Source organism: Xiphophorus couchianus, chromosome 9, assembly GCF_001444195.1.
Source record: "Xiphophorus couchianus chromosome 9, X_couchianus-1.0, whole genome shotgun sequence".
NCBI lineage: Eukaryota > Metazoa > Chordata > Actinopteri > Cyprinodontiformes > Poeciliidae > Xiphophorus > Xiphophorus couchianus.
Window position 1 is genome coordinate 26,705,978 of NC_040236.1, and position 23,266 is coordinate 26,729,243.

The following is a 23,266-nucleotide window of genomic DNA, read 5'->3' on the forward strand; positions in this document are numbered from 1 at the left end:
AAGAACATCCTAGCAGATCGTGCTGAGCAGTGAATTCCTGTCTCCTTAAACAACTTTTCACTTTTTTCTCTCATCAGGGGCGCCATATAGGGGGGGGGATTATGACAATTCCAAGGGCCCCTGACCAACAGGGGGCCCTCCAAATTAATTAATTTATTTATTTTGTTCAGAAAAATAAAAAAAAACGTGGCCCTGTCAATTACAAAATTAATTATATTGTGTTTTCTAAAATTGTTTTTAGCAGTAAAAATTAAATGTTACCACTCCCAGACCAAAAAGCCCACACTTGCCCTTAACAACCCCCTGGATCTGCATGAAATGATTCGTTCCTGCTTGGAGTGCTTGACGGTGACGGTGTTCACAGCAATCAGTGGAAGACAAGAATGACTGTGGCAGTTACTATGCAGCTAAGAAATATAATAAAGTTAGGTTTTCAAAAAATAGAGAGACAGAGAGAGAAAAAGGTAAAAGTGTCAATTTGTAACCCAGTTTTTCTCAGAAAGGTGGGTAGACTGTGTGAGATTATCAACCATTCAGCATAGTTAGCTTAGCAGACTACTGCTTGCCTCTATTTCACTAACATTTAATGAATTAAGGAAAGAAATTACCAGCATATTCATATATTGAACTCGTACCTGTACTTTTTACCACATTTAACAACAAATGAGACAGTCAGCAGCAGCTCTAACCCATGTCCCTCCTGACCAGCCTCTCCTAAGTGAAATTAAAGCTGCAATATACAACTTTATATATATATATATATATATATATATATATATATATATATATATATATATTTTTTTTTTTTTTTTTTTTTTTTTTTTTATTATTATTTTTTTTTACATATTTCTTAAAACTGCCATTATGTTGTGACAGTATGGCATGAGAGATGATTTGTGAAAAATCTATTTCCTCTGCTTTCTCCCAGTGCTATATAGAAACAACCAATCAGTGGCAGGAGAATTTTAGCGCTGACAATCACAGTCTGATGTGGCTGCTCATCCTCCTCCCCCGTGCTCTGTGCTATGCTGCAGCTAGCGCAGCCTGTTGTGAATGCTCAGTCTAGTTAGCATAGCTACCAATGACAGCAGATAAATATTTTTCCTGTAATGATAAGTTGTTTTTCCACCATTAGCACATTTAGCAGTGAGTGAATGAGATTGATCGACAGTGCTAAGAGTGTCCTACTGGTTCTGATTGTTTATTTTGGTCGGAACGTTGCATTACTTTAGCCAGTAATAGTAGTTCAGGTAGGAGGTGGAGGAGATTGATTGTTTTCACATATTATCTGTCTCATAACAAACTGGCATGACATGATGACAGCTTTAACAAATATGGAGAAAAGATATTTTTTATTAAAGTTATATACTGAAGCTTGAATAAAATGCAACTATGTAGCATTTTTTGAGAAGTCTGGATTGCCTCATGTACACTTTGCATGTTGCCTATGACTGTTGCTTGTGGAGAGAGACATTTCAGACATTTAGTTTTACATTCAGTAAAACTAATAGAAGAAATTTAAGCAACCTACTTGCATACTGTATGCAAACTGTTGCATGTAAAATTCATGAGCAGTAAATATTGTGCTAGTTATCAGTATTGGATCAAATAAAGCAAGGCAGTTGCAAGCCTCTAAAATTGTGATGCCTTTGATAGGTCAAATAGACTAAAATAATTGTAACAGCAGCTGCGTGGGGGCGGGGGGTTAATTTTTTGTCATGGGGTTCAAGATTCCTGGCAGCGCCCCAGTCTCTCATCTTTGTCTTTGGGAAACCTACAATACAAGACAGGAGATTTGAGTTGTATATTATACAAACACTAAAATTCCCAACTTTTCATCTTCATAGAATCTTTCTTCAACAAAACTCCTATTTTTTATGCATATCTACTGACAATAAACCAAAGCTGCTAAAATTATTACTAAGCTTGTTTTGAAAACTATTCCAGTTATATCTTCTGTTGTCTGTATTATGTGTCGGATATGAATGCCATTAAAGGCATCAGAGGTGTCATACTTTTGATGGAGTGAAAGGATGACATACAGTCTTTACCACCTGTGTATAATTTGCAAGTGAATGTTATAACAGTAATATTTATTTTATTTTCACAGTAGCTTTCATGTCAGATAATCATATTAATGTTAGGGAATATATTCAGTCCTCACATAGAATATACTCCTCTGAGCCCTCTGCGCCCTTTTTGAGTTTTTACTTATCTTATTTTATTTATTTTTACATGTTTTTTTTTAACTCCGTCAGGAGATATGCTTGTGCCCCTCAACAATAATATTTAGCTAAAAATAACAACTTAGCTAAATATACTAATCTGGCTTAGGTTCAATTTATAACAGTATGGTGCATTAATAACAATAGAGAACAATAAACCCAAATTAATATAAAAATAACCTTAGGTACAGAGGGACTGTAGAGGTCACTGTACTTAATGACAGAGTAAGCGCTTTTAGAGAGAGCACAATCAACCAGAATGCAATATTAAAACATGTAATTAACTCTACATATTTGTGTAAACTGGTTTAATGTAAATATTAAACTAGACAGACTGTTTTAAAAGATTAGAACTAAGAAATTCTATGTTACGTTTTACGTCTTATAAATGTGTAGGTTTGTAAGTGATCATCTGATTAAGTATTATTTGTTCTCCTTAAAGAGACAAAACCTGAAACCTTGATTATGAGAGGATTATCTCAAAGAAAACAGGCTGAGATTTAATGAGGATCTCACTACCACTAACAACGCGCTGCGGAGAAAACTATTAACTGAGGTAGCCAGGAAGGAAGGAAAAAAGCCACTTTACTAGAGACAGCGGAATAACTGAACGAAAAGAGATACGGCCTCTGTCTTCCTCATTCTCTTTCTCCTCCTCCTTCTTCTATAGCGTTTTCTGGCAGTTTACAAACTAAGTGCATTACCGCCATCAACTGCACGGAGATGTAATTGAGAAATTCACTAAATATATATATATATATATATATATATATAGCATATATATATATGTATATATATATATATATATATGTATATATATATATATATACATATATATATATATATATATATATATACACGCAATTCTTCTACGCAATTCTTAATATATATATATATACATACAGCACATAACAGCAGGGTGCAAGATACTGGCAGGGAAAGCGTACATGGAACGACATAACCAAGTTGCAGGCATAGTATACAGAAACATCTGTGTAGAATATGGACTGGAAACCCCGAGATCAAAGTGGGAAACACCCCCAAAGGTGACAGAGAACGCCAGAGCTAAGATCCTGTGGGACTTCCAGATCCAGACAGACAAAATGGTAATGGCGAACCAACCAGACATTGTCGTAGTGGATAAACAACAGAGGAAAGCCGTTGTTGTAGATGTAGCAATACCAAGCGACTGCAACATCAGGAAAAAGGAGCACGAGAAACTAGAGAAATACCAGGGCCTCAGGGAGGAACTGGAGAGGGCCTGGAAGGTGAAGACCACAGTGGTGTCTGTGGTCATCGGGGCCCTCGGGGCAGTCACCCCCAAACTGGACCAATGGCTACAACAGATCCCAGGAACAACATCAGACATCTCAGTCCAGAAATGTGCAGTCCTTGGCACAGCCAAGATACTGCGCAGAACCCTCAAGCTCCCAGGCCTCTGGTAGAGGACCCGAGCACAGAGGATAAGAACCACCCGCGGTGGGTGAGAAGGTTAATGATATATATATATATATATATATATATATATATATATAATTGCACACACACACACACACACACACACACACACTAAATCCTCTCACCTAATTTTGTGTCTTTTAAGTATTTCACATCTGTCCTTTTGTACTTCAATCGTATATATGTCTGATGTATGGCAAGCCGTTTAAACATAAATTCGGTTTTGCCGCCCTTACATTCCAGATATCTCAAATTGTTTTATGACTAGACGTTTTAGCAATTTAAGATATCTCTAATTATATTTTGACTAGACAAAATGCCTATTTGAGATATCTCTAAATACATTCTGACTAGTCGAAATAACGTCAGATTTACCATTGAGTTGTATGGAGACTTCAATTCAAGATATCTACAGTGAATTACTGACTATCTGAAATACACATTTCAGACATCTACAATTCAATTATGACTAGTCATAAAGTAAATTCAAGATATCTCGATTTTAGTTTTGACTAGTCATAATTCTAACTAAGGATGTCTCGAATGACAACATAATTCAAGATATCGTAAATGTATTTTTGGATAGGAGATATGTAGTTTTGACTAGTGAAAACTAAATTATAGATATCTTAAAAGCAAATAATGACTAGACAAAACTAAAATAAAGATATCTTGAATTGTAATTTTGACTAGTCAAAATTCCTTTTAACTAGTCAAGTTAATTTAACTCTAAATTAATTAGAGATATCTTGAATTACACAGCTTTTCTATTTAAGATATCTTAAATTAGCATTCTGAGTAGTCAGAATCAGATTACTGATATCTTGAATATGTATTCTATACAGTCAAAACGTCCCTCACTTACGTGGCAACTTGAAAGTTTAATAACACAATGAAAAATAGAAAAAACGAATGTTTGAAAATGCACAACTTTCATGTTGAAAATGCTTTGACAATAGCAATTTTAGCTTTTCAAAGCTGTTATTAAGTGAATTCGGTTTGTCGGAAATGAATAAACAGGAAATTCTTTGCAGATTTGAGAAGCAGTCTTATAGTTGATGAGGTTTTGCGTTCTCCGCATATCCACCATCAAGTACACCTCCGAGCTCTTTCTACGTTGTGGCATTTACTGACAATTTTGTGCAGGAAACATAAAATTCTTCAGGCAACTACTCCATAACAAATGGCCTTCCACGCAATTCTTAATTCAGATATCTAAAATTGTAATTTTGACTAGTCATAATTAAGTTCAAGATATCTTAAATTGTAATTACGGATGTGTCCCATCAAATGACGTATCCAGTGTCGTATTTGAGATATCTCGAAAGGAATTTTGACTCGTCAAATGTAATTGAAGATATCTTGAATTATTATTCTTACTAGGCAGAATGTAAATGCAGATATCTCAAATTACCATTCCGGATAGTCAAAATGTAATTTTGTCTAGTCAAAATGCATTTTTAGATATCTAGGATGTAATTACGGATAGTCAGACGAAACCGAATTTATGTTAAAACGGCTTGCCATATAGGTGTGCTATACGACGGTGACGTCAGCAAGGAAGCGAAAAGGTTTCGTAAGCTTTGATTGGAAGTTGGAAAGTGACATAACCGGAAGTTTTGTTCAGCGCCATCCGGAGCGGGAACGAGGAGTTGTTTTAGCATAGAAACTGTTGCTGCGACAGGTCGTTGTTTTAAAGCCAACAGCGTATTACATCTTCTGTCCGGTCTGAAAATCTGTTGGTAAGATTAAAGGTTATTTCTGGTCTGCTTACTAGGTTACTCGTTTGGGTACTGATACGACTGAAACAGTCAACAAGCTACCAGTGCTCTAGTTAGCAGGCTAAACGTTTGTTAGTATGCTTAGGGATCTGGAGGTCGGGTTTATTTCACAATATCCTGTCTGATTTTACCTGAGTCAGAAGGAATCATGCAGGCCTTCCTGAAAGGAGCAACTATCCAGAGCAGCAGACCACAGAAGGATAAGGTGACAGCGGGACCCAGTGCTGAGAAGAAGGCGAAGGCTGTACCCTGGGTGGAGAAATAGTAAGTCTTCAACTTCAAGGTTCATATTTCACTCTGGGGCTGAATACAACTCCCCCCCCCCTAAAAGTACTTTTAGTTGCTTCAAAACAATAACGTGTAGTGACACATGTCAAACTGCAGTGTGCATGTGTCAATACGAGAATTTTACATTGTACAGGAGACAGAACGCTTTATTTTCTGACTGACAGGATGGGCAGGATGTGTTGCTTTGTGTTTTCTGACGATCTGGATTCGTTAGAAAACACGATCCCTATACAGTCCCTATCTAGTCCTATATAGTCTATATAGGACTAAATAGTCCTATAGTCTGTATAGGATTAAATTCATCCATCCATTTTCTTACACCCTTGTCCCTAGTGGGGTAAAGGAGGGGTGCTGGTGCCTATCTCCAGCTAATGTTCCGGGCGAGAGGCGGGGTACATCCTGGACAGGTCGCCTGTCTGTCGCAGGGAAACAGACAGATTATACAGAATATACAAGAATGTTAGGGAATGGATTATAAATAAATAATGGCAGATAAAATTTACAGGTTGTATGTGTGTGTGAAGAAAACAGTCCGTGATGTGTGTGTGTGTGTGAGGATAGTCCATGTGTTATTGTTGTATGAGAGGATAGGGGAGTACAGTCCTTATAGTTTATGTTTTATGTCAGGAGGCGTTCAAAAGCGTGACAGCTGTGGGAAAGAAGCTGTTCCGGTGCCTGGTGGTTCTGGTCCGTAGGCTTCTGTAATGCATCCCAGAGGGCAGGATATAAAAGAGTGTGTGTGCTGGGTGAGTGGAGTCCTTTGTGATTTTCCCGGCCCTTTTCAAACACCGCTTCCTGTACATGTCCTTGATGGCAGGGAGCGGTGCCCCGGCGATATACTGGGTAGTTTTCACCACCCCCTGCAGCGCCTGCCGGTCGGAGACAGAGCAGTTCCCGTACCAAGCTGTAATACAGTTGGTGAGGATGCTCTCAATGGTGCAGCGGTAGAAGTTCATGAGGATCTCTGAGGACAGGTGGTTCTTCCTCAGGGTCCTCATGAAGAAGAGGCCCTGATGCGCCTTCTTAATGAGTTTGGAGCAGCTGGTCGTCCAAGTCAGGTCCTCGGAGATGTGGACTACCAGGAACTTAAAGGTGTCCACACTCTCCACCACTGTCCCCTTAATGTGGATGGGTGGATGTGGGTCAGCGTTCCTCCTGAAGTCCACGATAAGCTCCTTGGTCTTCTCGGTGTTCAGCTGCAGGTTGTTTTTGTCGCACCACTCGCCAGACGGTCTACCTCCTCCCTGTAAGCGGCCTCGTCATTATCTCTGGTGAGGCCGATCACCGTGGTGTCGTCTGCGAACTTGATGATGGCGTTAGAGCCATGGACAGGTCTGCAGTCGTAGGTGAAGAGGGAGTAGAGGAAGGGACTCATCACACAGCCTTGTGGCACTCCGGTGTTTATGATGATGGTGGATGAGAAGTGGTTGTCCAGCCGGACATGTTGAGGTCGACTGGTCAGGAAGTCGAGCAACCAGTTACACATGAGTGAACTGATGCCGAGGTCTGTGAGTTTGGTAATGAGTTGTGATGGGATGACAGTGTTGAATGCTGAACTAAAATCTAAGAACAGCAGTCTGGCGTAAGTGTTCTTACTGTCCAGGTGAGAAAGGACAGAGTGCAGCGCTATAGAGACTGCATCCTCTGTGCTCCTGTTCTGCCTGTATGCAAATTGGTGGGGGTCTAGAGTGGGGGGGAGACAGGATCTGAGGTGTGCTAGGACCAGCCGCTCCAAGCACTTGGTAATGATGGGGGTAAGGGCTACCGGGCGGTAGTCATTGAGTCTGGTTGGGTTGGGATTCTTGGGGATTGGGACGATGGAGGTAGACTTGAAGCAGGTCGGTACCACAGCGCGGGCCAGGGACAGGTTGAAGATGTCCATCAGCACTCCTGCCGGAGTACCTGGAGAGAACCCACGCATGCACAGAGAGAACACGCAAACTCCGTGCAGAAAGACCCCGGGGAAGGAATTGAACCCAGGACCTTCTTGCTGCAAGGCAACAGTGCTTAGGACTAAATTATCACTTTTATATTTTGCACATCTGGATCTTACTCATCTGTTGTTCAGTTTCTTTCTGTCTTCTAATTCCCCATTCAAAAAGACTGCAACCTCTTTAGTCAAAAGGTTATAATCTTTTAACAAACAGATTGTGCAAAAAGTGGACAATAAAAACTAGTGGAGCCCAAGCTTGTTTCTGAGACTAAAATAAAGGAGTTCCCTCCATCAGCTGTCGGTAGTTCAGATTTTGTAAGAAAATTTTAAATGGCTGTCTTGTCACTAAACATAGCTATTGAGTAAATTAGTTTCACCTTCTGAGACATCGTTTACTGCTAAGTGAAAGTCTTTAAATTCCACATATCTGTTGCAAACTCTGGAAAACAAAACTGAGCACATTTGGCCACTGTGGATTAAATTTGGTCCTTTTTAGATTTAACATAAGGTAGCTGGAGCAATCTAGTTCCACTGAGTGAATTGCAAAAGAAATTAAATGAGTGTAACTAATTGGGTGATTACATATCAGTAGGTTTGTTTTTGTGTATTTTTCTAACTCCAGCAGACCCAAATGTGTTGATGAGGTGGCCTTCCAGGACGAGGTGGTCGCAGTGCTGAAGAAGTCACTGGAAGGAGCAGATGTAAGTGCCAGCCTAGCCTAGTGGTGTCCAAAGTCAGTTCTCAAGGGCCGGCATCCTGCATGTTTTAATTCTCTCCCTGGTTTAACGCACCTGGATCAAATGATGGCTCATTAGAAGACCTAAGAAGAACATTGACATGCTGAAAGGTTGTTGTTACCAGCAGAGAGAGAACTAAAACATGCAGAATGCTGGCCCTCGAGGACCGACTTTGGGCACTCCTGGTCTAGTCTATTACTAATTTCAGTCTTCCCAATAAAAAGCAAAATCAAGCTTTCCTTTTGGTATGCAGTGAACTTTCTTTTTTTAATTGACATTGGCTTATTGATAGCTTTATCATCTGACTGTCACCTCACCACTCAAACTTCATAGAAATGAATGGAGAGGGAGCAGCGCTGTCTCTGGTCACTGTGTGACCATTACCTTATTTACCTGCCAGGGTCCTGGTCTAATACCACAGAGCGAAGCACAAAGCCCGGTGAGGAGGAGTAAGCCAGAGAAAAGCTGTTTTAAAAGCTGAACGTGACAGCTTTTATTTCCCAGCTGCTGTCTGGCAGGGCTTGGGATTTGAACTGAATGACCGTGGTGAATAAGTGAACCTGTGGGGGCGCAATATTGTTAAACAGTAGCAATTAAACAATAACCAACATATCTGCACCTAAAATGCACCGATGCATGTTTGCTTGCTTGGGGGTGTTCCTATTGACACTCACTGTATTGCAGTGGCGTTTCTGATATGTGCGACAGGGGCAACCACCCAGGGCAGCATGTTGTTGAGATTGGCATCCTTTACCCCCTGCCGTCAACTGGACAGTCTGAATGTGAACAGTGCCTAATGCAAACCCAGTAACCCCCCTTCCAATTTTTTATATTTAAAAAGTCTTCCAGTTTCAGTGTTGAATATTTTTTCAAAATTAGTTTATTGTTCTCTAAGAGGGTGCAATTGCATTGTTATGCAATTTTTATATTATTAATAGCAATATTATCGTTTATCTAGGCCTGTCGTGATAAACGATAAATGAATTAATCGTACGATAAATTAAAGCTATCGACGTAATTTTAATTATCGGCATTATCGTCTCTTCCGACCTTTTTCTCTTTCAGCTAATGACACTGAATGAAAAAAGGCTCAACTCCGGTGCTCGGCTCATTTTCAAAACCTGACAGACCACACATTAGCCGACAGAAATCCTAGGTATAACGGTTCGATCGGGTTCGTTCCTGCCGTGTGGTGTCCAACAATGGGTACAAAATAATGGCTACAAGTCCAGTTAACTAATTTTAAAACCGGGCATTAATCAATGCTTTACTACAATCTACCTGCAATGCGTGTGGCTAGTGTCAGCGTAAAGTCCTGACTGAATGAAAATCATTAGAACCTATTTACGTCACGTTAACGAAGAACAGCTGAAAAGTTACCGGGTTTATCAACTGCGGTAGCAATTTCGCTCCAACTCCTCCTCTTGTCATTTCTATATTCTTTGCACGAAATGTTGAATAAACATTAATGTTGTTTCCGCTGGACTTCGGGTTGCACCGTGTCAGCTGTTTGGGATTCCCTCCGTAATTTCCCATCAGAAAACACAGAGGAGAATCCTCGCTTTCTGATTGGCTGCCTGTCACATTGAACAGGCTGAGTTAAGGTCCCAGTCGGGGAAAACCTGATTTAGATCGGAGCGGCAACGACGATCTACCGTAACACACCACACAATCTTAGAAAGACCAACATTTTAAGATTGTCATAAGGGGAAAAATAGGAGCAAAAAAATCTGTAGTGTGAACTATTGCATCAGGTAGTTGATGTGCCCATCTTCTCTATTTAAATCTAATTATTACTGAAGGGCAACATAATATACAGACTTCATAATCTGCACTCTTTTGATTGAATGCAGTATTTATTTCCACTTTGGCTTTATGTTGTTTAGTTTTTTTTCCAGTACATTTTTTGTTAATGGAGACTAAGAATCCATTTTATTTTTGTTTTTGGTTGTTTTGTTTATTTTGTTTATCAGTTCCAGTGTTTAGTGTTCTTTTGAAAATAAAGTGTATCTATCTTTGGCAAGAAATCGCATGCATTATTACATCATTTCCATTAAATCAGTGTTAAAAGATCTTCAAACAATATTATCGTTTATCGCAATAATCTTTGAGACAATTAATCGCTCAGTAAGATTTGCTATCGTGACAGGCCTACGTTTATCGCAATAATTTCTGGGACAATCACCCAGCAAAATTTGTTATTATGACCTATGTATTTATTTATTTAAAAAAAAATAAAACCCACACATAAAACACATTTTCAATGACTTTGAACTCCGATGGAGAACCTAAGGCTCCTGGGTCCTCCTCCAGTCTGGACATGCTTGTCTTGTGGGAACCAGTCCTTACTCTCAGTTTCTAGTACAATTTGGGACAGAATTAGCTGGGTGTGATAAATTGATTATGTTGAATTAAAAACTGGTAATTTGCCACCAAATCCATGAATGTTGACTGAAAACCACACAGTGGTGAAGGAGCACATGTCTCAGGATTAGCTTTCATCTTGAAGTCACATGATTTCTGCTTCATTTTAGCTTCCAAACCTTCTCTTCTACGGTCCTCCTGGAACAGGAAAGACTTCCACCATCCTAGCTGCTGCCAGAGAACTTTATGGGTGACTGATCTGTTTTTTTGTTGTTTTTTTTAAACTCACTGCAGTATCGGAATGTTCTTTGTTCTGTTGTTTTGATTTTGAACTCCTTCCTGTTGTGTCTCCCATCAGGCCAGAGATGTATCGACAGAGGGTGCTGGAGCTGAATGCTTCGGATGAACGAGGAATCCAGGTCATCAGGGAGAAAGTGAAGAACTTCGCTCAGCTCACTGTGGCTGGGATGCGTCCAGAGTGAGTCTGAACTCCTGCAGAATTTCATCTCTGTGCTTGTTTCTTTGTATCAGGCACTTACTTGAATTTGAAGAGTCTGTTACTTTGTCTGTGTGTCTATCACAAATGGTATGAAGGTTTTCCCATATATATTAAAAAGGCTCAAACCCATGACATTTCCAAGAGCTATGATCTTCTGTTTGCAGCGGAAAGCCATGTCCTCCTTTTAAGATTATCATCCTGGACGAGGCAGATTCCATGACGGCTCCAGCCCAAGCTGCTCTCAGGCGGACCATGGAGAAGGAGTCCCGCTCCACCCGCTTTTGCCTCATCTGTAACTACATCAGCAGGTGTGCTGACGGTCAGCCCTCTGCAGTGCTGTGACCTGGCCCACCTGACTCAAATGTGTTCCTCTCTTTATTCCTCAGGATTATTGAGCCTCTTACCTCCAGATGTTCCAAGTTTCGTTTCAAACCTCTAGCCAGTCAGATCCAAAAAGAACGTCTGCTGGAAATCTGTGATAAGGAGAAGCTCAAGTACACGAAAGAGGTAGGAGATGAAAGCTGGATTTGTTCTGGGTCCATGATTTGAGAGCAATCAGACTAGCAGATAGAGGTGTTAGGATTTTATTTACAAACTCAACCATTTCCTGAGCTGGTATTTACTTGCATAAGCACACTTCCCCTTCCAAAGGCTTTTCCTGTTAGTGTTACATAAGACCTTATGTATTTGGATGTATAAATGGATTTGTGATGGGTTGTGTTTCAAAAGAGAAGAGGATGCTGCTATGTTGTACCCTTGCACTGACTTGATCGGCATTTGCACAGAAATCAATCTTAAACTGTATTAATTACATTTTTTTATACGATACCTTTTCAAAAGAAGGCTGTTTTATCTTATAACTGCAGGTTGTGTTTTATTGCACTCCGTTTGTTGCCCAGATAAGGGGCACGTTAAGCACGTTCCGTGTTGGTTTTTTTTGATCACACACTTTACTGTGATTATTTACAACTGGGAGCAGATTTTTCAAGTTCCAAAAGAAAAAATATCTTTCCCCGTCGAATCTTCATAATAAAAATGACATCAAAATCAGATTTTTTTTTATTGCATTCATTTAATTTTATCAATGCAACAAAACATAATACATTCATATTGTAACGGGAGGTAAACTTAAAGCACCATCGTACAACAGAGTAGTCACGTGGTGCGTCATTTCGTCCAGGACGCACTGCAGGGAAAATAAACATTTAATTATGAATGCTCATGAATGTACGCACTTAGTCATTTTGATAATAGGCTAATATAAACACTTAAAGCCTGTTTTGCCTTCATTATAAGGCTTTTAATTTTTTGCAGCTCCAGACAGATTGTTTTTTTGTTTTTCTTGGTTCAATATGGCTCTTTCAACATTTTGGGTTGCTGACTCCTGCTCTAGGCCTTAAAAGCAATCTTTCTTGTTTTTCCATTTGTTTCAGCAGGCTGAGGAGGTTGGCTATGCGGCATTATTTTGGTCATGTGATGGAAATGTAGCACATGCTTCTGGGTAGAGGTGTTTAAGTAAAGCAGGATTTTTCAATGTAGATGTAGATGAATGTAGATGTTGTGTCCACATTTACACGGCGGGGAATGTGCACTGAAATGTATATGGTATTGATAAATATTGGTTATCAGTGACAACAACAGTGCGAATATCGGATTTCAGCCCAAATTTCCATATTGGTCCGTCAATAAAAATGACACATTTTCAGATTTATCCGGGGAGTTTTTTTATCACCACCATATACATCAAAGGTCACCTTGTTAGCTGTTGTGGTAGCCATCAGTACAGACCCAGACATCTTGACATCTCGGTGATGGAGCAGCAGATAAAAATGGCCTTTAATAAATTATTAAATTAAAAGCTGAGTTACTGCAGTTACTGTAGATGACTAGAGCTCAGCAGCACTGCTGTTATCTTCAGTTTAGTTCCACAGTGCTTACTGCAGATTCCTGCTTCAAGCTTTTATTAGCTTATTTCATGGACTGAAATTTCTTAATTGCTTGTTTTGTTGCTGCTTGTAAGCTTTAATCAAAACGGGTCTCTCTTGTAAATAAAGATCCAAAAATTAGAAATAAAAAAACTCAGCTAATGCTGTCTGGCGTGTGGAAGCCTCAAATGTTAGACTTAGACTGACTTTATTGTCATTTTGCATGCACAGGGTATATACAGAACGGAATTTTGTTGCATACGGCTCAGAACAATGTTTGAGGTTCCAATGTTATGAGGTTACTCCAGAATAAAATACAATATAAAATATAAATGTAAATATAAATATAAAATATAAAGTGCAGGAATGACAGTAAAATAGAAGTTATTTAGTTATGTACATGTGCAAGGTATGAAGTGGAGACCAGTTTTTTGAGTGCAGTCCAGTTAAGAGTTTAGCAGTCTGATGGCAAGTGGGAAAAAGCTGTTTCGGAACCTGGTGGACCTGCACCGGATGCTGCAGAACCTCTTTCCAGAGGGCAGCAGGGAGAACAGTCCATGGTGGGGGTGTGAGGGGTCACTGACGATGTTTCGGCCTCGGGACACGCAGCCCTGGGATGAAATGTCCTGAATGGAGGGAAGGGGGGCCCCGATGATCCTCTCTGCTGTCCGCACCACTCTCCTCACGTTCTTCCAGTCGGAGGCGCTGCAGCCTCCACACCACACAGAGAGGCAGCTGGTCAGAATGCTCTCTATGGTGCTTCTGTAGAACGTCTTGAGGATGGGCGGGGGCAGGTGTGCTCTTCTCATCCTCCGCAGGAAATACAAGCGTTTCTGTGCCCTCTTGACCAGAAAATGTTGAATTAATGCTGTTATGCTGCGAGAGTGGACCAGCTCTTCTTATCTGGCTTCTCCCTTATTTGATAGAGACCTAAACTTCCCAAAGTTTTTCTACTTGCATTCTTCTGTCTCTTGATCGCAGCTGTTGTAAATAAGAGGATGTTGTGCAACCGCAATAACTGTGCCCTGGAAATATGTGATTGTGTGTTGGGAAACAATTTGGTGATTGAATGTGTGAAGTGATATAAAATGAACATCATGAGTAAATTTAATATTGAATGTACATCAAGACCTTCTCTCTCTTTTTTAACATGGCTTTGCGTGGCGTAGAGCATCGCAGCGTTGGTGCAGCTTTCTGAGGGGGATCTGAGGAAAGCCATCACGTTCCTTCAGAGCGCAGCGCGTCTCAACGCTGACAAGGAAATCACTGACCAAGCTATATTTGAGATAGTGGGGGTGAGTCACAGAGGAGAGAAATGATGGACACCTTCATCAGCTGTAATTTAAGCATTGTGTATGATTGAAACATGATTGAATGGGTCCTACACACATCACTTTTATAGGTCGTTCCTTCCAAAATGATTGATAATTTGCTCCAAATCTGCTTCAGAGGAACATTTGAGAAACTAGAGGTCGCAGTGAGGGTAAGTTATTGCTTTGTCATCACATTTGTGTCCTAAACACTGTGCCTTGTTGACACAGACAAGTGCTTCAGTTATTTGACATAACGAAACCAGAATGTTTTTTTTTCTTCAACAGAACATTAGGTTCTATTGTTTGGTTTTGTTCTGCTGTCTTGCTGTAATGCACTTGCTTTGTGTTTCCTCTTCTGTCATACTTCCCTATTAGAACATGGTGAATGAAGGATATGCAGCCACACAGATCCTGAGTCAGCTCCATGACTGCATCTTGGAAAAGGACATTACTGACAAGCAAAAGTCAGCCATCTCTGAAAAGATGGCGGTGAGTGTCTTCTAAGGACTTTAGTTCAGTTTGAAATAAAGATGAGAACTCCGTTATAGGGTTGAAACGATTCCTCGAGTGATTAGAGTACTTCGATTATTAAAATTCCTCGAGGAAATTTTATCTGCCTCGAAGCTTCATTAATTTATGTTTTATTATTTAATGCACCGTGTTCCGGCCGGGTTATTACTTGCGTTGCCCAGTGCTCTGACTTCCGCCTGTGTTGTTGACAAAAGTTAAGTGTTAGCAGCATAACATCCAGTTTTCAAGTACGGCCTGGGAGGATTTTATTGATTGATGATAATGCCCGGGTCTTTGTCGTTTTTCGGGGGATCAATAAGCATCCTTAAAATGACTGGCGCGATGCCTGGAGTACCGCAGCTTTTCTCCTCCCGGAGCTGCTGCCTGGTGGTGGTTCAGAGTGAACGGCGGGGACGAGCGCTGCAGGTATATTTATACAGGTGACCAGATAGACTGAACACTGCGGGTGGTTGCGCATTAGATAATTAACGTTAGTGTAGCTTTACAGACAAACCTGAAAATTTATTTCATATCGTCCCGGTCTCAACAAATGGCTGGTGGAGCTCATCATGACGGCACAAAGTTGGTAAATGTGCTTCTGTGTGTGACGAACAAAGGTGTCAAATCCCGTCGCTAACATACAGTAAACACAAAAGCTATAAATGTCTGGGCAAGGTGAGAGTTCATCTATTAAATTGACAGAAGATGAATACATAAAAAAAAGCTGGAGTATAGCCATTTTTTATAAGCGTATTTGTGAGCTTTCCTCTTTATTATTGAATTGAATATAATTTCTGATTTTTGTATAACCTTTCTTCAGGTTAACTTGGAAAGTGAGTTGCTATTGTTACAAGTTAATTTTCTAAACTACAGAAAAGTTATTGTTAGGGAAGCTCAACTGTGAAAAATTGGACTGATGTTGATACAGCATGTGATAGTAATACTGCCGTTAAGTTAGATTGACCAATGTTTTATTTTATCTTTTTTTTTTATTCGATTAATTGTAAGAATAATCGATAGATTACTCAATTCCTAAAATATTTGTTTACAACAGCCCTACTCCTGGTGCTGTTTCTTTATTATACAAATCGGTCATAATAATTAGCATGTAAGATGAAATATATGCCAATTAAAGCAGGCAAATTTATTTGTACGGCACATTTCAGCAACAAGGCAATTCAAAGTGCTTCACATGTTGAGAACATAAAACATCAAGCACATAAACGTTTTACAGTGACATAATAAAGGAAGGTAATAAAAAAACTGCAAAAGTTCCAGTTATTACTAATCAAATGCAACTTTCAGTTGGAGAAAGTTCTGATATACCCACATGAATTTCTTTCATGTACCCACTTGATGCTTGAAGTGGCTTTGGAGTCACCTGGGTCCTCATGCATTAAAGAGTGCGCAGTTTTCACACTAAAACTTGGCATACAGACAAATTTTAAAAAGTGCGTCGCACAAAAAATCCGGATGTATAAAGCAGTGTGCATGCACGTGGCTGTGCACCTTTCCTTTATAAATCCCAATTTGCGGGAAATGGAGAGCAGCTGCTGATCCGCCCTGTCGCCACCCATAAATACATATGTAAATTAGCATAAATACCCGGAAGTCTGCCACCAGGTGAAGCAATAACCATGGCAACGTCCTTGTTTGAAGCAAGGACGTTGCTTCAAACAACATCCTTGCTTGTTTGACGTTAAATACTCATATAAATACTTGTATGAGTATTTATAATAATAATTATATTATTATAATTATATTATTATATTATATATATAATAATATATATATTTTATATACACTGCTCAAAAAATAAAGGGAACACTTAAACAACACAATATAACTCCAAGTAAATCAAACTTCTGTGAAATCAAACTGTCCACTTAGGAAGCAACACTGATTGACAATCAATTTCACCTGCTGTTGTGCAAATGGAATAGACAACAGGTGGAAATTATTGGCAATAATCAAGACACACTCAGTAAAGGAGTGGTTCTGCAGTTGGGACCACAGACCACTTCTCAGTACCTATGCTGTCTGGCTGATGTTTTGGTCAGTTTTGAATGTTGGTGGTGCTTTCACACTCGTGGTAGCATGAGACGGATTCCACAACGCACACAAGTGGCTCAGGTAGTGCAGCTCATCCAGGATGGCACGTCAATGCGAGCTGTGGCAAGAAGGTTTGCTGTGTCTGTCAGCGTAGTGTCCAGAGGCTGGAGGCACTACCAGGAGACAGGCCAGTACACCAGGAGACGTGGAGGAGGCCGTAGGAGGGCAACAACCCAGCAGCAGGACCGCTACCTCCGCCTTTGTGCAAGAAGGAACAGGAGGAGCACTGCCAGAGCCCTGCAAAATGACCACCAGCAGGCCACAAATGTGCATGTGTCTGCACAAACGGTTAGAAACCGACTCCATGAGGATGGTATGAGGGCCCGACGTCCACAGATGGGGGTTGTGCTCACAGCCCAACACCGTGCCGGACGCTTGGCATTTGCCAGAGAACACCAGGATTGGAAAATTCACCACTGGCGCCTTGTGCTCTTCACAGATGAAAGCAGGTTCACACTGAGCACATGTGACAGACGTGACAGAATCTGGAGACGCCGTGGAGAGCGGTCTGCTGCCTGCAACATCCTTCAGCATGACCGGTTTGGCAGTGGTTCAGTAATAGTGTGGGGTGGCATTTCTTTGGAGGGCCGCACAGCCTTCCATGTGCTCACCAGAGGTAGCCTGACTGCCATTAGGTACCGAGATGAGATCCTCAGACCCCTTGTGAGACCATATGCTGGTGTGGTTGGCCCTGGGTTCCTCCTAATGCAGGACAATGCTAGACCTCATGTGGCTGGAGTGTGTCAGCAGTTCCTGCAAGATGAAGGCATTGAAGGTATGGACTGGCCAGCCCGTTCCCCAGACCTGAATCCGATTGAGCACATCTGGGACATCATGTCTCGCTCCATCCACCAACGTCACGTTGCACCACAGACTGTCCAGGAGTTGGCGGATGCTTTAGTCCAGGTCTGGGAGGAGATCCCTCAGGAGACCATCCGCCACCTCATCAGGAGCATGCCCAGGCGTTGTAGGGAGGTCATACAGGCACGTGGAGGCCACACACAATACTGAGCCTCATTTTGACTTGTTTTAAGGACATTACATTAAAGTTGGATCAGCGTGTAGTGTTATTTCACTTTAATTTTGTGTGTGGCTCCAAATCCAGGCCTCCATTGGTTAATAAATTTGATTTCCATTGATTTTTGTGTGATTTTGTTGTCAGCACATTCAACTTTGTACAGAACAAAGTATTCAATGAGAATATTTCTTTTATTCAGATCTAGGATGTGTTATTTGAGTGTTCGCTTTATTTTTTTGAGCAGTGTATATATATTATATATTTTATTTAAAAGGTTCTTTCAGGGCACATAATGTCACCTCACAAAAATAAAAATAATACATTTAAAAGCAAAAAATCCAAATAAAAAATGAGATCGTGCAAATGCCTGTTTGAACAGCAGAGTGTTAAGCCGGGATTTAAAGACAGCGTGTCAGAGAGTCCTTTGAGTGGGGAATGTGGACGTTTATTTTGTAAATATACATCTTATGCACATGATTTCACTATTTAGAATAGAGATGTTTTCTATCCATAAAGCGTTCACAAAGCGGGTGGCTCGACTGAAGGATGACTGCAGCTGGACCGGTACCGGTACCGCATGGCTCCTTATTTAAGTTCTGCTCAAAGTGCCAGGATTATCAGTCTGGATTAATCTAAATACTAATTAACAATCATCAACATTTCCCAGCAGATCAATATGATCTCTGAATCCTTCCATTGGCGATGTTCTCTATCAAAGCCAAAGCGCTCCACAATTACGAGGCTCACCTTTACGCAGCTACTTGAATACGTGTGATTGTCTACATACCTTGATCACTTTAAAAATAATCAAACCTGACCTGTTTGGACTTAATCTGCTGATCCAACCCTGTTTTTGTTTTTTAGTGAGATTGAAATTACCCCATAGATGCATTCCATGCACTTTGGCATACAGACCAATGCGTTACATCTTTATGAGACAAAAAGTGAGGGAAAGTACTATTTACATTCAAATGAGGTTTTCACATCATTTTATTTTTATTTTATTTATTTTGTGTGTGTGTTATGTTATTGTCTGAGGAAAAATGCGGTTCAGTTTCACCGTTTACGTTTAAACAATAAAATAAAATCATGAAAAAAAACATCAGGTTTGATGCTTCTTGGTCTAAATAACACTAAATGTAGACAGATTTCACTGTATTTAGGTGAGTTTTGACGCTTTGTAATTTGATATTGTTCACAGAAAATGTGTGCGTGGCTGCTGTACATATTTACGCAAACCTTGATGCAAAGTTAATTTTTATACATTCTGTCTTGTGATGAGTTACTGTCTGGATATTCAGTAATCTGATTAAACTGTGTCATGACTGTACAATGAATTTAATTTCCTCTGAATTTATTGGTCTGTTTACTCTGTTGCAGGTTGTAGGAAAGTGCCTTGCTGATGGTGCAGATGAATACCTGCAGATGCTGAGTTTGTGTTCGGTGATCATGCAGCAGGCTGGTCAGAGCTAAAACTCCACTGAACAACTTCTCCATACAGAAGGAAAAGTGTCATCTTGTTCCAAGGACCAACAGCTGAAGTTCCCTTGTTCTGAGTCAGTGTTTCACATGTTGGGCCAGATTTACCAGACTGTGGTGGTTAGTGTTAACTGTTTCTCTCTTCTTAAGGATATTCAGTTCAGACACATAACTGCTTCCCAACTTATTGTCATATTTTTGGAATTTAATAAATCATGGTTTTTTTTGTATTCCATATCCTCACTTTCTTTACATTTTCCCCTTACTAATTTGCCGCTAAAGTAAGGAAGTATTCCACAGTTTTGAGTAGGGACTTTATTTAATCATCCTTAGTTCAAACTAACCTTAAGTTTAGAAGTCTAGACTGAAATGAATTTTTTATTTTTTTTTTTACATTGGGATCACCTCAGATTGAGATACTTGTTAAAAGCGCAATATATAGACTAGTAAAACATCTACTGAATCTTTCACCACTGATCAGATTCTTTCAGAAATAGTTTGAAAAACTTTGTAAAACAAAAACAGGGATTCTCAGTGGCACCGTTGGTAGCACTGTGTTGCTACTAACTGTAGCAACAGTATTACAAGGCTACTGTTGCCTTGTAGCACTGTTGCTATAAGTTATTGTGTAACCTACAGAACTAGACTTGGGGACCATTTAAAGACCTATGAAAGTGTTTTGAGTTAATTAGGTGATTAGAGTGTGGCACCAAATGCTTTCAAAATATTACAATTTTCTGAGCTATTGAATTTGGGCTTTTCATTAGTTGTCACTAAAACAAAATAAACATTTGAAATATATCAGTCTGTGTGTAATGAACAAATATAATATACAGGTTTAACTTTTTAAATGAAAGTACTTATTTTAATCAACTTTGTCATAATCAAATTTTATGGCCAGCACCTTTTGATATGTCCATTCTAATTCTGGGCTGCCTTTGACACAGCTGATCATACCATAGTGGCTTATAGACTGGGGGCTATGTGATTTTGTGTAAAACTGGTTCAAGGGGAATGCTGTGGTGGCGCAGGGGGTTAGCACGCCCCACGTTTGGAGGCCTTAGTCCTCAACGCGGATGTCATGGGTTTTGCCGCATGTCTTCCTCACCCTCCTTCCTGTCTGCCTACTGTCGAAAAAATACGAGCCACTAGCGCCGCAAAAACTCTTAGGAGAAGAAAAAAAAACTGGTTCACATCTGAGTGGGCAAAGACAAACTACATAGTGTATTTTGGTAATTATAAATTTGGGGATCGTCAAGGGTTTATTCTCAGAACACTTATTCAACTTCTATTATATGATCTGGATCCCTATCTCTGATTAAAGAGAACATCTACCATATAAGATGTGGCTGACACACAACTTTATACTCTGTGTTGTGATACCTACTGGCCATAACGTAAGTATTTTTTTTCTGACCACCAATTGTTCAGTTTATTTATTTTGTGAGGATGGTGGAGAAAATACCAGAGAATTTGAATGTTTTCTCAGTTCATACCTGGGTTCTCAGCAGGCACAGAGCATCTGGAAAGTATTTACAGCACTTCACTTTTTCCATATTTTGTTATGTTACATCCTTACTCCGGATTGAAATTTCCCAATCCCATGTCGACTCCACCGAGCTCACGGGAATAGATGTAGATTTCCATTTAGTGCAATTCATTTTACGACCACTAGAGGCAGACAAAGTCCTTCAGATCGGCTTTTGGAGGTTTCGTGATTCGTCCCCGCTGCTATTGCCACAAACGTGATAGGCGTTGGTTTCTGCCAAAGATGTTTGTGCAGTATCTCCAGTCTTCTTTCTCTTAAAAGGAAGACTTTTGAAAAAGTATGCCTATTTAAAAGTTATATTCAGGTTTAATATTCATAGGCTCAGCAGATGGAAATAATATTAGACCAAAGATTGTGCTTAAACAAGATGTCTCACTTTCACATGAAATGTGGATGTAGATGTAAAACTGTATCTCATGGTTAAGTAAGTAAAACTGTATCTCATGGTTAAGTAAATGCAACTGAGTAAATGTAGCTAGTTACTAGTTGACGGTTGATTCAGAATGGACTAATTGTAAATTGTAGGTAATCACTTACCTGAAAAGACACCAGGTGGCTGTTTACTTTAACCAGCATGAGCAGGTTGGTCATGATAAGGGGCAGAGAGCAGAGGGAATTTCACCCGAGCTACAGTCCATGGGCTGGCTATGATGGAAAACAGTAGGACCCTCTCTGTGGGCTTCCAGCTGTACTTGCATCATGGTGTGAAAATATCTGGTCTTATATTGGTGTCAGAATCAAACCAAACAAGGTTTCTAATTATGGTTTTAAAGTTGTCTTATTGTTTATCTTTTAATAACTAGTTGGAAATAATACAGTGGATTACTAATTATAATTAACTCATTTCACATTTGCTTTGGTATTATAGGTAGTAAAAACTATTTTTACAACATGGTCAGGGATAAGGTGGACAGAAGAACAAATTGTGAATTGTTTCACCTTTCAATTCACTTAATTGAAAAGCGAAACAATTTTCAATTAAAGAATTGGAAATTGTTTAATTAGTGGAACAATTAACAACTAATTCTTAGTTTCTAGTGAATCCTCACTAGAGCCTCCATTTTCACCTTTGGTTTTTAGCACAACAGAAATGAATCAATGATTTTGAAATTCTCTGTGTATGTGTTGGAAGAGCTGCCCTCAGCTCTGCACCACCCTAACCGTATCTCATGCTGTGTAATTTGTTTAGAAATTCAAAGCATTTTAGCCTCCAGTGATTCCAGGCTTATCAGTCAGTGTCAGACAGTGTGCACTTTAATAAATAGATTACAGCCAGCGCACAGCAGCACCGTGGTTGCACAACTTATGTAAACACCTCATTATCTTACACACAAGGAAGCATCAACCATATCCCATAAATTACTGTGTGTTTGTAAGCCATAAACAGTTATGGCATACAACCCAGGGTGCTTGCTCTCTGATTTTGATTCAGAGCATACACCACCAAAAGTCAACATGTTGACCATATTCAAAGCTATGAATCTTTACAAGGAACTGGTAGTTCTGATGAAAGCAAACCAGATCCAGCAGCATCAGTAGGAAAGATTTATTACTTCTGAGGATCCTGTCAGATTCAAAGATTGTGTAAAATCTGCTACAAATGTCTTAAATGCAGCCAGGATTAGTTTCCTTAAAGGACCAGAGGAGTTTTACAATACTTCTACTTACAGACCCTTCTGTCATACTGTAGCACCCAAAAGATTTGTCAAAAGTTGTCCTGCACATTTAATGCAGACTATGAATTTGTATCAGTTTCCTCTTCTTGTACAGAACATTCACAAATATTTATTAAGATGGCAGTTGTGCCATCAAGTAAATATTTTCCTAAAGTTAAGATTTGGCTAATGATTTAATGAATGGCCATTTATTCATTCATTTTTTCAATGTTTACAATAATATGTGATGTATTTGGGAAAATGACAGATTTTAACAGATTTTTTTTAAATGGAAAATGGTGGATCATTAAGTCCTGTTGTATGTATTTTTAGTATGCTCATGGATATTGTAGACAACTCCTGTAGATTTTGTGAGCTATTCTTGTAAAAACCCCTATCCATTATTTTGTAAAGGTTAAT

The 23,266-nt window shown here is 39.7% G+C and overlaps 1 protein-coding gene across 2 annotated transcripts; it reads left to right on the forward strand.

Moving 5' to 3' along the window:
* The first annotated feature begins 5,270 nt into the window (after positions 1-5,270).
* rfc4 (replication factor C (activator 1) 4) lies at positions 5,271-19,877 on the forward strand. 2 transcript variants are annotated; one of them, XM_028027342.1, is made up of 11 exons: positions 5,271-5,425; positions 5,605-5,728; positions 8,308-8,386; positions 10,957-11,036; positions 11,145-11,264; positions 11,450-11,593; positions 11,672-11,792; positions 14,380-14,505; positions 14,613-14,693; positions 14,899-15,012; positions 19,544-19,877. In XM_028027342.1, the coding sequence occupies exons 2-11, from the start codon at positions 5,613-5,615 to the stop codon at positions 19,634-19,636; spliced, it is 1,074 nt and encodes a 357-aa protein (XP_027883143.1). In that variant the 5' UTR covers positions 5,271-5,425; positions 5,605-5,612; the 3' UTR covers positions 19,637-19,877. The 2 variants fall into 2 exon arrangements, with proteins under 2 accessions (XP_027883143.1, XP_027883144.1); XM_028027343.1 differs by having other exon boundaries at positions 5,279-5,425; positions 5,601-5,728.
* The last annotated feature ends 3,389 nt before the right edge of the window (positions 19,878-23,266 follow it).

Coding starts and splice junctions, on each gene's coding strand:
- rfc4 (XM_028027342.1), top strand. CDS start 5,613: ATGCAGGCCTTCCTGAAAGGAGCAACTATCCAGAGCAGCAGACCACAG. Junction 11,594..11,671: donor ATCTGTAACTACATCAGCAG/GTGTGCTGACGG, acceptor TTTATTCCTCAG/GATTATTGAGCCTCTTACCT. Junction 14,506..14,612: donor CTATATTTGAGATAGTGGGG/GTGAGTCACAGA, acceptor TCACTTTTATAG/GTCGTTCCTTCCAAAATGAT.